The following is a 16,401-nucleotide window of genomic DNA, read 5'->3' as shown; positions in this document are numbered from 1 at the left end:
TTTCTGCCATCCTTCCTTCAATGCATGTAAAAGGAAAATAAATTGAGGAGGGTAAATCTCTAGCAACCCTTTTAGTATTAACGGCTTGTGAAACATCTCCTGGATGACCCTGGGCAATCCAAAACATGTCAGTCTCACAGTGAAATTGTTCTTTTGCTGTAGAAACAAAGAAAGAACATCAGGTTCGAGTACATCCTGTGCGACTACGAGCCCTCGTCTTCTCTAACTGAATTTGATTTACATGCGAGCCCCAGTTTGCACAGTTTTTTTTTTGGTTGCTTAAATTTGCTGGTACAATGTGTTCAGCTGAATTTTAGTCTGCAAGAGTACATCTAAGCAGCCTGGTGAGATCAATTAGCACGTACACTTGTGCATGTGTTGAGGAAGAGTCTGATAACAGCCAAATCTGCTCGACTAACTGATAAAAAACAAAGTGCTGGGAGACCAAACGTGTGGATGAGTTAATTACAATAATATGATTCAATCTCCCACCTTCAATTACACTTGCAGGGAAGGTTTTAAAGTCCAATGCTTCATGATTTGTAATTCTGATGTGTTTTTTGGCTGCAGATAAGGATTACATTTGGGATTAAGCGAAGTGATACGACCACACCTGCAGCTGCTGTGTTCACGGTTATTATGATAGCCAGGTTATCCTGTAATAAGGATAGCCTGTTTAATAATGAACACTTTTGAGTAATTTGCATACACATATCATGAAAGGGTGGGCAGAAAATACAAAGCAATGAGTGTCTTACTTTAGTATTTTGTACTGATTCGTTATGAGCCGACAGTCCTTTGTGATATTTAAAGGGAAACTTTTAAATGAAATCAAATTCTCACCCCTATGTTTTTTCTCACCTGCCTACAAAGTGAGGGAAGAAGTCTTGATTTAAGTACGATGGGCCAAGTTAAACTACAGCAGAACTATTATAATGTACTATTTAAAATGCTTTCACATGAACAGTACTCACACAGACGAGTAGACACTTTAATGTATTGTTGTAAGGACACTAATGCTTCAAATAATGCCTGTCACCACAAAGCTGCACACTTTAGTAATTTGATGGTAACATACCGTATGTACTCCGCAAGAGCTTTTAACTTCTTTTATTCACTCCGTTTTCTATGACTTGTCCAAAAATGTCTAGATAATGGGAGTTAAAGTAGCTGACGTCAGCAGTTATATTTGCTTTAATATAATGTAGGACATTTTTAAAGAACAGTATTATGCAACTGCACTGATAGTGTTTTTCCTTTCTGTCCTCTTCACTACACAACAATTAGAAGCGCAGTGACTCACCTGCTCAAGTGGATACTCAGTGATGAGTGTAAACACAGTGTCCTCTAAACTCCCTGCCTCGGGGATAACCAGTTAGCCTATAAATCAATCTTACTCTGGAGAGCAAGAGGAGTTCAAATGTATTTCTAATCCTAAAAAAACGTTTATTTTCCTTGATGCTCATTAACTGAAACCTGGCAAATTGTCGGTGTCAGTAGCAAACAGCAGCATGCACAAACTTGTCGGATCACGCTCACCTACAGTTTATAGGATTGGGAAGACTATTTGGTGGCTGCTGACTCACAGCTGGAGCTTAAATACTGCTTTTTATTTTTAAGAACAACATATAACCTGACAAAGCCTTGCAATTACCGTTGGTGCATGGGGATACAGGTGTAGCAATGTGTAGTGATAACAGGACACGTGTAGGCCTAAGCATTTAAAGAGGGCTTATGAAAAACAAACAACTGCTACCTGACAGGTGCTGCTGCCGTATGGGAGGATGTGAGTGGTTTGACTGCTTTTCGTGTAACAGACGCCCTACTATGCTTCTTGGGGTTTTCTCTCTCTTGTAGTGTGATAAAGGTTGTGTGCATGTAAATGGTCTGCAAAGGCTAAAATCCCAAAGTTTCTTCCAGAGGGAGTTTCTCTCCCACACACTGTCCCCCTAAAACGCCTCACTTGGACTCCTTTATGTTTCCTCTGTAACATAATTACATTATTATGTTACTTCTATTGGCTAGTGCTCCAACTAATTGTGTGATAGGCTAAGGGGCGGGACATCTCTAAGCAGTTGTCCAATTACAACAGAGCCAGCCAGCTAACCAATCAGAGGGTGAAAAGAGGTGCTGCAGCACAGGCAGTATGAGAAAGATAAAGAGCTTTTTGAACATTAAAGCATGGAGACATAAAACAGTAGAGGCAGAAAAGGAAAATATGAACCTGAAAATCAACACAATAGGGACCCTTTAGAAACAAACTACATTTCCGGAAAGATAAAGATTCAAGAAACATTGGGAAAGGTCTCTCATTTTTTTCCGGAGCTGTATGTGGCCCATTGCAATTTCATTATCTGTTTCTGTTTTTGTTGTTACCTGTATCTGTGTGATTAACCACCTGGACGGTCCTCTGAGCCATATCTATTATTCTGTCCACTTTAAACATCCGCATGTCCTCCTCATCAAGAGCAATGTCTCCCAGAAAGGCAACTGAAACAGAAAAAAAAACAGACGGCACATGTCAGAGGATTGAAAGGCAGATGCACAATATGGACCATCAGTCTGAGATGCCAAGTGGCCTCCAGCTTTTCCTGCGTCTCAGACAGAGTAGGCTGCACGGAGGCACTTGTGTAAGGCCAGGCCTCAAGCATGTAACACATAAAACAAAAACATATACATGACTTATTTTCTTGACTCTGTTCTATTTACCCTTTCCTTGAAGAGGGAATAGAAAATAGAGTTGTGTGTGTTTGGATAACAGGAAAGCCGACCTGTCTGGACTCCAAATTATAGGATATGAGATATGTAAGCAAGCAGCATTTCGCACATGGGTCAGGGAAGGTTCATGCCATGAGAGAGAGTATGAACTCAGAAACCTGCACAACATGAGTAAAGTTCAGATGTAACCAAAATACTAAATTCCCACTGTGCGCCCTGCGTCCTTGGATAGTTAATGAGAGTTAACAGACGATATGATACTGTAAGACGCTGCCTCGATGGAGTAATATGGGGCACCTTGAACAAGTAATAGCTCTTTAATGAGGCCAAGGAGAGGGAAAAATAACCAAACAGTCCCACTTTATGAGGAATGTGCTTTATGGGATACTAAATGCCCCATTTCTATAAGCTATGAGTCCTCTCCGCAGAAACAGGACGCTCACTTTTACAGGCTTTTAACACCAGCACGTTTCTAGAATTTATGGCCAGGCTTGTATGCCGTTGGGAGGGGTTGATGGGGGTTTTGGAAGAAGCAGAGGGGGGAGAGAAAGGCAAAACGGGTGGCACTGTTATCCATGTCTGAACAGGAGAGGACAACGATAGGGGAAAGGAAGAGAGGAAGAAGACATCCTCTCTGTGCACACCGCAGCTCTGAATAGGGAAGGCAGATGTGGAGCAGAGAGAAAATGACAGCCTTCTGCATGTGTGTTTTGCGGTGGAGTGAAAAGCAACCCAGAGGGGTAAAAAGTCGGGAGAACCGCTATAAAGCAGAGTTAATGGGAGTGATTTACTGTAGCTATTTGTGAAAAGTTGGTAAATCTCTGTGTGTCACCTCGATAATAAAAAATCCCCCTACCGTGAAAGCAAAGCCATCATGTGTAGATACACTTTCTTTTATTTAGCTTCCAAGCTGCTCATGGCTTTATATTTTCTTTTAGCATGCAAGAAAAACATCCTGAGGAAAGATCTCTCATCTCATGCCCTCCTATAAACATTTGACAGAGGTCTGAGGCAAGAGAGAAAGGGATGATTTGCACAATAGAAACAAAGACACAAAAAAACTGGCGCTCATCCCATTGCACCAGAAGAGTATTATTAAAACAATCTGGAGCTGATACAAGCCAGTCTTCCACGCTGCATGATGTGGAGGACGCTCAGCAGAATGACTGTGTTTGGGATTAGGAGGCTAATGGCAGCAATAAGAAAAGGTGTAGATCACGACCAGGCAAGACCGGACACGCACAGAGCAGGGGTTTAAATTCCAGAGGTCACAGGGATCCTCTAATTTGAGCTCGCAAAAAACAACAATTCAAATCCCTGAGATGCAAAACATCCTCTTTAATCAGCATTCATACTAGCAACTATTGCCAAAAAACACCACTGATAAGAGGAAGCTAGCAGATGTAAAGTATAGATATGTTGACTATGGAAGGACCTTTTCCTCTTTTTATGCGATTCCCAGAACGGGCTGAACGCTGCAAAGAACAGACAGTGCTTCATTCTATGATTGATGTCATAGCACTGAGAACAACTATTTAAAAACAATTCTGTGAAACAGTTCGTCACTCAAAAAAGGACAGAGAATTGGGAGATTTTCATTTCCACCTCCAGTGTCACCTCGCACCATAATAGCAGTATGATGTGCATGACCGAATAACTAGAGGCTTTCTCTCCCCCCCCCCCCCCACATGAGGATCACAGAGGGCTGTGCTTTCTGCCCAATCCTCCACCACCGTGCCGGAGACAGGCCAGTTAATCCGCAGTGTCATTGTTCTCAGACAACAGTGGAGAATGAAGTGAGCAAATGCACTGCCCGGCGGCATTAGGACTCATTTCCCCCGGGCACAGCAGTCGTCCTGGAGACGCTGTTGCAGGGTTATGGAAAGACTCCCAGGGATTGTGAATTAATCCCCTTGTCTCCTGGCTTTAATTATCCACAGACGCATGGTTTGAGGGGAATCTTTTGTACACAACTCCAGGGCAGGGATTGAGGACAGGCTATGGAGAAAGGTGATAACTCAGCTACAGGCAGAGCGCTGCAACGATATAAAGTACAAACAGGGAGAGACTCCTGTGTTTTACTGTAGATTATACCCAGCGAATGTGGCAGATGGCAAGTGATCACCGTTGAGCGCCATGCTGCATATCTACCCAAACATTTTTCATTACCTAAATGACAACAGCTGCAACTGTAATGTGAATATCTATGCAGAACAGTTAGGTAATGTTGTAGGGTTTTTTGCTGCTGTTGTAGTTTAGATTTAATCAGAGAACTGAAGAAAAGAGGAAGAAGAAGAAGAAGATATACTTTATGGGCTCAAATAAGGATTGATATTTCACAAACTACATATATGACTGAGACCTTTGGATTGAACATATTTGATAAGGTTTTTAGTTAATCTAAACCATCCTAATCCTTCTCATCTCAGACTGCCCCCATCAATCAGCACAGATTACACATGAGATCTCAATCAAATTAATCCCATTGATTCGTGTAATGCCCTAGCCTCGACCTCTGCGGTGTCAAATACTGCGCGACTATTCCCATAAATCTCCTTCCATGAACACCAGACCACGACATCTGCCACTGAAACCCTTCACAAACATCAATACTAAGCCTATACAGACACTAACAGCAGCCTATATTTAGAAGGCCTCGGTTTACTCCTCACTGTGCTCATAGAGATGTTTGGACAGCCTTTCCCTATACAAGACCTACTGATGAGGGATGAGAAAGCCTTGCCAATATGTAAGCCTGGAATGCATCACAATACCCTGGCACCGCCTTTCACGGCCTGTGTTTGGAAACAAACGCTGCATTTGAATTCAAATGGAGGCCAATAGTGTATTGCGTTAAGGTGATTACCATCTGATGACAGTGTAAGTACTTTTAGTCACTTTTCAGGTTTCATTCCCTATTAGCACTTTGTGCAAAGTCCTACCCAAAGTAGCTATAGTTACCCCAAACTCACCAAAAAACGTTTGTCTAACATACTGAGATACAGTATGAAGAAATAAGCAAAATGCATAATCCTAACTACAGTAAGATGAATTGTTTGGTGCATTCCTGTTGCAAGCTAAGTACCTCTCACCTTTTTTTAAACAACACCAGCTGTTTTTGTTTTTTTAGCAAATGCTTACCTAGACATCTCCTAACACTGCAATTTGCGCCCAAGGCAGGGGAGGGGGGAAAAAAAAGTCCACTTATCTGCACTCTGATCATTTCAAAAAGTTTACCACAGAAATGTATATAATTAGAGAGATTATTAAGGAGTCTCAAGCTACAGCCTGAGATTGGAGTAGTTAATCTCCAATAAAAGACTCATCACTGCCTCAGCTGAGATCAAGACCGAGTTCCTGACACCACACCGAAGCTCCAATCTTATTGACAAAATGAGAGCTGCAAAGGGCACCCAGCAAGAGACGGCCTCCCCTTTAACATTTCACACTCCATCAAGCCCATTAGCAGATTGGATTTCCCAGCTCATCCCTACCGCTGATCACTGATATACCGACTGCCCGTCAAACCTCTAATGACCCATCAGCTCGCCAACCGTGTGTCTCTTTTAATGCCAGTGATAGCAGCATTCCTGCTCCATATGGATGAATAATTCATCGCCACAAGGAAAGGATTTTCACCTTCGACAAAACGTATCTTTACCATTCGGCCTCTGCTTTCGCGGTTTACAGAGCAGACTAGCACAAAGTCATGCGGTCTGGTGTGAAGAAATTTCTCAGAACAGATGTCCAAAGCAAAAGTTTAAATACGTTTGTGGATGAACTAAATCCAGCAGACTCTTTGCAACACTTTCCATAAATAAAAGCTAATAGTTTTTTAACCACAGTTGGAGAGAACAGAAAAACATCTCCACCAGATGAACAGAAATGTAAAACTGCTGATTTATTTAGAAAAACCCCTACCAAGAATAACACAGAAGTGATCGCTAAGCTGCTTATTATGGAAGGCTAATTGGGCATCATTCGAGTCATTTAAATTAGCCCTCCCAAAGCATTTGTTTTCACTGTAGCTCCGAAGCCCAGACTTGGTATTAATGTAATGCAAGATTAGTTATTACTTAGCTCTGACGACAAACATATTGTTCTAACTAATGCAGCGAGATCGTGACAATAGATTGGCTCCCTAATCACCTGAACCCTGCAGAGAGAGGAGAGGCAAGGGTCCTGTAATGTAAGAAAAACACCCAGTGTGGGCTCGGCTATACAGCCTGCATTCCATGACAAAGGAAAAGCATCTGCTTAAGTGTTGCTAAAAGGCCCAATCATAAAGGTCAACAGAGAGCCCATCTCATCGCCAGAGCAGGAGGCGGGTAATGAGTGGGATCTGTTTTTAGATGCCATTTGCAGGGACATAAAACCTTCAGTGACAAATAAAACCAAACTGGACATATTTGTAAGAGAAGGCAATTCATATAAAAATGATTAACGTATATATATATATACAGTGGGGCAAAAAAGTATTTAGTCAGCCACCAATTGTGCAAGTTCTCCCATTTAAAAAGATGAGAGAGGCCTGTCATTTTTATCATAGGTATACCTCAACTATGAGAGACAGAATGAGAAAAAAAAATCCAGGAAATCACATTGTAGGATTTTTAATGAATTCATTGGTAAATTCCTCGGTAAAATAAGTATTTGGTCACCTACAAACAAGCAAGATTTCTGGCTCTCACAGACCTGTAACTTCTTCTTTAAGAGGCTCCTCTGTCCTCCACTCGTTACCTGTATTAAATGGCACCTTTTTGAACTCGTTATCAGTATAAAAGACACCTGTCCACAACCTCAAACAGTCATACTCCAAACTCCACTATGGCCAAGACCTTAGAGCTGTCAAAGGAGACCAGAGACTAAATTGTAGACCTGCACCAGGCTGGGAAAACTGAATCTGCAATAGGTAAGCAGCTTGGTGTGAAGAAATTAACTGTGGGAGCAATTATTAGAAAATGGAAGACATACAAGAGCACTGCTAATCTCCCTCGATCTGGGGCTCCACGCAAGATCTCACCCCGTGGGGTCAAAATGATCACAAGAACGGTGAGCAAAAATCCCAGAACCACACGGGGGGACCTAGTGAATGACCTGCAGAGAGCTGGGACCAAAGTAACAGAGGCTACCATCAGTAACACACTACGCCGCCAGGGACTTAAATCCTGCAGTTCCAGACGTGTCCCCCTGCTTAAGCCAGTACATGTCCAGGCCCGTCTGAAGTTTGCTAGAGGGCATTTGGATGATCCAGAAGAGGATTGGGAGAATGTCATAATGGTCAGATGAAACCAAAATCGAACTTTTTGGTAAACTCAACTCGTCGTGTTTGGAGGAGAAAGAATGCAGAGTTGCATCCAAAGAACACCATACCTACTGTGAAGCATGGGGGTGGAAACATCATGCTTTGGGGCTGTTTTTCTGCAAAGGGACCAGGACGACTGATCCGTGTAAAGGAAAGAATGAATGGGGCCATGTATCGTGAGATTTTGAGTGAAAACCTCCTTCCATCAGCAAGGGCACTGAAGATGAAGCGTGGCTGGGTCTTTCAGCATGACAATGATCCCAAACACACCGCCAGGGCAACGAAGGAGTGGCTTCGTAAGAAGAGTGGCCTAGCCAGTCTCCAGATCTCAACCCCATAGAAAATCTTTGGAGGGAGTTGAAAGTCCGTGTTGCCCAGCGACAGCCCCAAAACATCACTGCTTTAGAGGAGATCTGCATGGAGGAATGGGCCAAAATACCAGCAACAGTGTGTGAAAACCTTGTGAAGACTTACAGAAAACATTTGACCTCTGTCATTGCCACAAAGGGTATATAACAAAGTATTGATATGAACTTTTGTTATTGACCAAATACTTATTTTCCACAATCATTTGAAAATAAATAAAAAATCCTACAATGTGATTTTCTGGATTTTGTTTTCTCATTCTGTCTCTCATAGTTGAGGTATACCTATGATAAATTACAGGCCTCTCTCATCTTTTTAAATGGGAGAACTTGCACAATTGGTGGCTGACTAAATACTTTTTTGCCCCACTGTATATATATATAACATATTGCCAATTTATCAACCTTATAAAAAGGGACTTTCCTAGGAGAAATAATGACGTAACTGTGGTTCTAACCAGCACAAAAGCAAATTAAAAACAGACTTGTGAGAAAGTGAAAGCTCTGAAACATTAGCAAAAGAAGTCCAGCTGCCATATTTCAAATGGCCGAATCACAGTCAACGCCTGACATCACGCGGCCAGAGGAAAAACACAAGTCTCTGTAATACATTCTTCACAGGCGTTGGATAACCTACCAATCCCCTGGTGAATGGACTGCACTCACCTCACCTGTGCTGGTGTGGCAAAGTGTGACTGGCCTGCCCTCCAACTTCCAGACAGGCTTTCCCTTGGCACTGGCTGAATGACCCACAGTCAGTGTGAAGTGTTTGAGCCAGTCATAGGACAGAGCCGGGTGCCAGGTAGACCAGAAGGCCACTTGCGTAAGAGCGACTGGAGGAGACGGGGGCGTTCAGGTTTGTCTGCAGCTGAGGCCACAGCAGCACAGCAGCTCTATGTGAAAGCATGGGCTTAAACATCAGTCATTAGTAGATTAAGATGTTTGCTTCATAAATGAATGCATACATTCATGTGGAACTAGTCACTGCTTTTATGATTATCACTTAAGCAGAGTAGACAATGAGCGTGACTGCTTCCCATCCATTTTTCATTTTGAAAATGAGTGGATCTAATCTCACAGGGTGGTTAGTCTTAAATAACTTCCTGGGAAGCTGCCAAGTTTGGAGTTCTGCAAACTAAGGAATTTTCCACTGGTTAACCTCCTAAATAGATGGCATTACTTCAGTGTTATTGCACTGCTTGGTACAATCAATGCACATTTCAACCGTGTCTGATTCAGTGAGGAGAAATGTAATCATTCGGGGTTTGTTTTTGCTTAACTGGAGAAGTGGGGCACACATCTGGCAAGAAATGAAGAATTGCATTTGAAATAATCAGAGAAATTAAATGAAATTGCCGACATTTAGTAAATTATCCAACTGACCAACCATTAAAGATTACCTTAAAATCACAAAATGCTAAATCTTGTCATCCAAATCACCTGAAATCCTGACATTGAACAGCAGTGTAATGTAAGGACAGCCATACAAGAAGGAAATGCACGCCTATTTGAGCCTTACTGCAAAGGAAGTTTCACACGGTTTTAAGCACTTTCCTGGGCGGAAGCAGCATGACATAAAAATGCTGACCCTGGGGCCACAGAGGGCGATCAAATAGACTCAAATGTGCAGTGATGGGGTGAAAAATGAGGGGAAAAGAGAGGAAATCAATAATCCAAGAATCCTGATCTACCAGTATGGAGTTGACAACAGCGAAAAATCTCTGGTGTTTCAACAGAATGAGGAATAAAGGGGAGACATTTTGCTGTGCAGTGGGAAGAAGGAGAAAAGCAGGTGGGTGTTGGATGGAGGAGGGTTAAGAGAGTGGGAGATTGTACTTGTGACCGTCTCCACAACCACCTGTTTGCAGCCGAGCCCAGAGGAAACCATAAACAAAACTGCACTCCATCCAAATTACACTGAAACAGGATTACTAATAATGATAACAAACCTCACAAACAAGACAAACACCAGTCCTGAACGTGGATCGTCAAGTGGGAATGACCCAAGAGAGACATTTTCAATATATCGTAACAATTTCTCGGAAACGCAAAGAAAAACACTTTGAAAATATAAACAGGATCATTGACCTTTGGTTTGTTTACCCTTCAGTCTGGCGTCTTCTGCGTCAATGAGCTCTAATCCATATTAGTGATGCAAAACAATCTGCTATGACCACTTGGACAGTGAAGCAACAACAGGAAGCAACATCTTAACTGACTTGTACAGTTTATCTGCAGTCTGACTTTTGCCATGTTTATTTAAAGCTCCTAAAGCACAACGTTCACATCTCCCTCGACATGGACTCGTCTTCTCAGAGGGAAAAAGAAGAAGAGGACAGATAGGCGAGAGTGAGGTTGGAGGATTCAATTGTGTTTTGTAATCAACTGCCACATCAGAAATTGACAAATGCCAAATCAGTAAGCACTTCTAGCACTTTAGAGGTCATTCTGCGTGAAGCCAACTCTCTGTATCTGTAACCTGAATACTTTCACCAGATGGAAAACACAATCTGTTCAAACTCCCCCAAAGGGATTTGGCAAGACAGTGAGTTCACACACACAATCAGGAACACACATACACATAGAGAGAAAGATTACAATGACAAGTCAGATTTGCTTTTGCCAAATTATGCTCAAAAATATGCAGGTCTCACCACAGCAGAAATGAAGCAGATGTATTTATACATTGCCCCATAAGACAACAGACAACTGAATTATGTGCATAAGCTCCACTGTACTGTCCTCTCTCCCCTCCTCCACTTTGTTTTAGTGGCCGTGTGAACAGCCGGTGAAAAAAACAGACAGTATTTCTGCAATGGTAAAAAAAAAAAACAGAAAGGGAGCACAAAAAAGTAATACAATCAAAGTGCAGAAATGCTTCGTTTGACAGAGAAAACAACTGGTTCTGTATTTTTTTTAAACAGCAGACCGCTAGCAGGAACCAGATGATCACACTTTAAAAAATAAAATTGCATTTGCCGCAAAAAGCAGGCTGTAACTTTTTCAGCAGGCACAAAACTTTTCTGGAGATATGAATTCAGACACCTTTTTATTTTCATTCTTACAACCCTTGCAGCCGCTCTCGGAGCTGGGTTATCCGAGGCGACTCAGTGTGTGCTTCAAATGTTTCAAACTGCACAAACTATGCTCCTCAGAACAAAACAAACGCACATAATGTTCCCTGGAGCCTGTTTAAAAACTACATCCACTACTGTCATCTCTCAATAAAGCGTTTCTGTGGCCGATCTCTGCAAAGCTACACAAAACAGATTCGTGGCATGTTTCTACCTCCACATAAAAGGTGAAGCACAGCGAAAAAAAGGGGAAAACCTCACCAGCTTTGCAGGGATCCTTATAGTCGATCACCTCTGATGTGGCACTGGACTCCACATAGTAGCCTGGATCAATCGCGTCCAAATCGATCGCCAATATCACGCCGAGACAGGAGAGGAGACACAAACACCTCGCCGTGAGATCCATTATTGTGGTGGGGGAAACGGCGAAAGGCGAGGGATAAAGGTAAAGAAAGAGAGAAGGACAGAGGGGAAGAGAGAGAGAGACAGAAGAGAGAAAATGGGAGGTTTTTGGGGGAAACGAGATCCCTCCGGAGGGCGGGTTTTAAATCCAGCCTGTCTTGAGTGTCTTCTTGGCTCTGGGGGCAGGCAGTGATTTCTCTCCTCCAGCAAGAGAGCTATCGGAGAAACTTTGATGATCTGGCAGCAGGGGCGGTGAAAATGCCCCATTACAGGCTTATGCTCCTGGGTTTCTTTATTGCTCCCTAGTCGGTCCATCAGGGGTCATTGAAGAGCATTTGAGGAACTAATCTGGTTATCGCTTTGTGAAGTATGAATAATGTGGACATAGTCCCCCTGCTGCTGCCTCCGTAATCTTCTGTTTATGGACCTTCATTTAATCTTAAAACCTACCAGAGTTATATCATCATATTAAGCTGGGTTTGAGAAGAAAAAAATGGCCTAATGGCTTTCACTTTTGTCTTTCATATGAAAGCTCAAATGAAACTGTACTTACATGACAGGTTTGAGATTATTTTCCTATGTTTTTACAGCTTAATCAAAGTTTAAAGTCCCCCTTTGGTTTTCCTTTTTCGCCTTTTAGACAGACGAGGGCACGAGACAGCCTAGCAGAAACGCGCACTAATTACGCACGTGTGTGCATAGACTGCATGCGCCCCCTCGTGCTATAGCACACGCGCACACCAACACAAACAAACACACAACAAACAATCAAACAGACCGAGCCTGACCTTTCAGGCTTCACAACCACAGGCTATCTATAATAAATTAGCAGGTCTTTAGAGTGATTAGAGCACCACCTGGTGGCGACACACAGAGCAAGAAGAAGAAGAAGAAGAAGACTAGTAGAGTAACTAGTAGAGTGTTTTTTTAGTTACCCTACCCGAGGTAGGACATAGCATAACCCTGTTTTTTCCTTACTTTAATATATATTTTGTTAATGAAATGGATAGTTGTATACAAATACTGTGGGGCCGTGTCAGCCTAATCATACGTATCTCTAGAAAATAATGATCAGAATGACATCAAATTTGAACTAGATCTTCATAGGAAGGCCTATAATCCCACAAGGGGACGCAGTGGGTTTGCAGTCTTTATATACATTATAAATCAAAGCAAACACGACCTACACACACATGCAAAAACACATGCATTTTTATGGAAATCTGTCAGAGCAAAGGCGCTGCCATGTTTCAACGCCAAATGGGCAGTTTGGAGTTCAATGCCTTGCTCAAGGAGACGTTGGCAGTGCCCAACATACGGTAGATGTATAAGGAGAGATACCAAAAGTTAAACTGGCCCCTCTCCAGCCACAAGTCCAGACATCGTGTTTTTCTTAAGTACTGGGACTCAAACTGGTGAGCTACTGCCGCCCCAAATGATTTACACAAAGAGAAAGTTGGTCAAAAGTGAATAGGCTATACAATGCAGGTATAACCATGATGAAAAGTATGTTGTTGTTTTAGAACAGGAGCTTGTGTGGGAGTGAATCCTCAGGTTCCTGTCCACAGCTCCTCGGACTTAAACACAACATACTATTATTCAGATCTATTCCATTACTGATTTATTTGTAATGACTGTATTCATATGTATCTTTTCCATAAGTGTACTTATTTGTTTCTCGTTAAATTAAAGTGTGCTTGCCCCTTTGTTTAAAATGTCTACTCTTTTATTTTGTCTTCATCTCCACAGTCCTGAGAAGTAACAATGTAAATGTCCCCGCTGTGCGACAGATAAAGGATTTCAGATTTGTATTTATATTCTAAACTCCTTCCTGTAGAAAATAACAGGATTGTGGTGAGGAGACTTCAGATTGATTGTGTGAATTTCCTCTGCTGAGGATGATTATTATGAGGATGATGAGGCTCTGCCAGCAGCTCTGTTGTTCTCTGACTGGCCTCACTTTTCCCATCCCTGCCTATAACACACAAAGCTTTGCTTATATAACGTGTCTCTTTATCTTATCAGAGAGCTGCCTATGTGTGGAATTTAAGACAGGATGTCTGCGCAGATGAGTGGGCTGTATTTACGCTGTTTCTGTAAACAAGGCAGTATAATTAGCGTGAGAGCCTTATATTGTGAATAAGAGGAGTTTTTCAGCCTACTCAATACAAGTGTTGAACACAGAGGACCAAATATTTAGATTAGCAAACAGGGAACTTAGTTGAGGGTTTTTGAGGCACATCTATTTCTTTTACAGCGGCTGTTTCAAACAAAGAGTTCATATTCAGTGAGGATACTTTGCAGATGGGATATATTCTGTGGACAGACTCAACCTTTCCTGTAATGCAGCTTTTTTACAATTTTTTAAATTCCAGGCCTCAATATTGTATCCTCTGCATCACATCATTGTGACACATATTGACATTTATTAGCGTTAAAGTTAAGTTCTTCCTGTAACATATTTCATGTCATCGTAGGTGAAGTTGTTTGTGAAGGAAAATCGCTGCACAAAAGCAATTATTATGATGAACCCCTGTAATCATGTAATGATGCACTTATTGTGATTGAAAATATCGAAGCTCTAACTTTAAATTAAATCGAGTGAATTCACAAATGTGGAGAAATTTAGAAATGTTCAGTTGTGACATCAAAGCGCTCCACACACAAGCTGGCCTTCCTATTAATCATATTTGTCCAGGCCGATGATAAATGAGATGCAAAAGAGATGATGACAAAAGGATTTAGACTTCAAGGAATACTTCGCCCCCAAAATGAGCATATGTATATTGATTACTCACTTCATTTAACTTTGAATGAATGAATAAGACGCTGCTTTTATTGCATGCTTCCATGGTGAATGAAGAATAAAAACACAGAGACAATTAAAGATTATCTAAAGTGAGATAGAGTTGGGTTTAACAAGATTGAAACTCTTATGAATTACTATTTAAAACACTCCACATAAACATTACTGTGATGAGTCTTAATGAAAATGTTTTAAATAGTAAGATGTGCTTGGGAAGTAGAACGAATAGGACTGGATGTGTGAATCTTTTTTTGTTAAACTCAAGCCCCATTTACTCCAATTTATCAAGACTTTCATTTCATTTTTTGATCATTTATTTCCCCTGGAGGCATGTGAGAATCTCTTCTTGAAAGGGGCCCTATTCTGCTCATTTTCAAGTTCAGATTTGTATTTTCTTCCTCTACTGGGACATGTCTCCATGCGTTAATGTTCAGAAAGGTCTTTATTTTTCTCATACTGCCTGTGCTGAAGCATCTATTTTCACCCTCTGTCTGAAACCAGAGCCCAGTCTGCTCTGATTGGTTAGCTGTCCAGCTCTGTTGTGATTGGTCAACCACTTACAGATGTCCTGCTCCTTTGCCTATCACGTTTAATGTGTTGTAATGCTAGATAATAACAGCACATGTGTGTGGGAGAGAAACTCCCTCTGTAGGGAACTTTAGGATTTTAGCCTTTGCAGATTATTTACATGCACTAAAACCTATATAGCACACTACAGGAATTAGAAAACTGCAACAAAAAAAATCATTTCAGATCCTTATTAAGAATTCAATGAAAAGCAGCTATGTAATTTATATACAACAGATCATTTAGGGGGTGAAGTATTCCTTTACACTTATAAAGCAGAGCTAAAGGTTGTTAAGATTTAAAGTCAGCAGCAAGACTGTCCAAGTCCAGGTTGCAGATCATCCTCATTTGATATAGTTCCTCCCTTGAGGATGACATGAGATCAGATTTTCCTCCTGGCAGTCAGAAGTGTGTAAGAAGAGAGCACAGACTGTAGCATGCAGACCGCAGAGTCAGCGCTCCTCATCCGTACATAGAGGTTAAGCAACGCAGCATTCAGCCTCAGCCGACAGCGACTGCATGGCCTTTTCCAACCGTCTCCTCAGGGAGTCTCTGGAGGACGGGGCAGGTGTTGTGTGTGCTGCAGGTTGGCATGTTCATCGTCGCATGGAGGGAACATCAGCAGGTGCCTCTGGCAGAGCCCCAGCTAATCTCAGTTGTAACGCCACATGGAAACCTTTCACTGCTGTAGAAAGGGCACAGTGGAATTAATTAACTCACTGCGGAAAATATAACAATAAGCCTATTTTAATTAAAGTCTTAGAGACAAAGGACTGTTTGACATTTACTTCTTTGGCACAACGACTTCAGAGTGCAAACAGCTCTTCAGTAATAATGTGAGGATGTCTTCAGAAGCGCAGCTCCCTCTTGCCTCAGATGGATTAGGATAAAACTCTTCACTCTGCACTTATGGCAGCACTTTATACAACTTTCTATGATGTAGAAATGGGACTTTTTGAGCACACAAGTAGTTGATTAAATAAAGTAAAAATTAGTTTTCCACACTTGGACCTTTAGGGTATCAAGGAACCCTGAGTTTCTCTTTGTTACAAATCTCAGTATGGGCATTAACTTATTTTTGGGTTAATAAAAACTGTTATACACAATAAAATACCATGCTTGATTTGGTAAAGCTTAACCATCAAGAGCAGGTTAATAAATAAT

General features: G+C 41.6%; 1 protein-coding gene across 1 annotated transcript in view; it reads right to left on the bottom strand.

The window, feature by feature from the left end:
- Window positions 1–11,981, bottom strand: part of bmp1a (bone morphogenetic protein 1a) — a 34,089-nt gene extending 22,108 nt beyond the window's left edge. The window contains exons 1-2 of the mRNA XM_063897746.1: window positions 11,724–11,981; window positions 2,377–2,490 (exon numbers count right to left, since the gene is read on the bottom strand). Coding sequence (XP_063753816.1) covers window positions 2,377–2,490; window positions 11,724–11,868 — 259 coding nt within the window. The 5' untranslated portion in view covers window positions 11,869–11,981. The remainder of the gene's footprint in view (window positions 1–2,376; window positions 2,491–11,723) is intronic.
- Between the last annotated feature and the right edge of the window lie 4,420 nt (window positions 11,982–16,401).

The sequence above is a fragment of the Eleginops maclovinus genome, chromosome 12 (genome assembly GCF_036324505.1).
Source record: "Eleginops maclovinus isolate JMC-PN-2008 ecotype Puerto Natales chromosome 12, JC_Emac_rtc_rv5, whole genome shotgun sequence".
Lineage (NCBI taxonomy): Eukaryota > Metazoa > Chordata > Actinopteri > Perciformes > Eleginopidae > Eleginops > Eleginops maclovinus.
The sequence above is the reverse complement of the archived record's forward strand: the minus strand, read 5'-3'. Positions and strand labels throughout refer to the sequence as shown.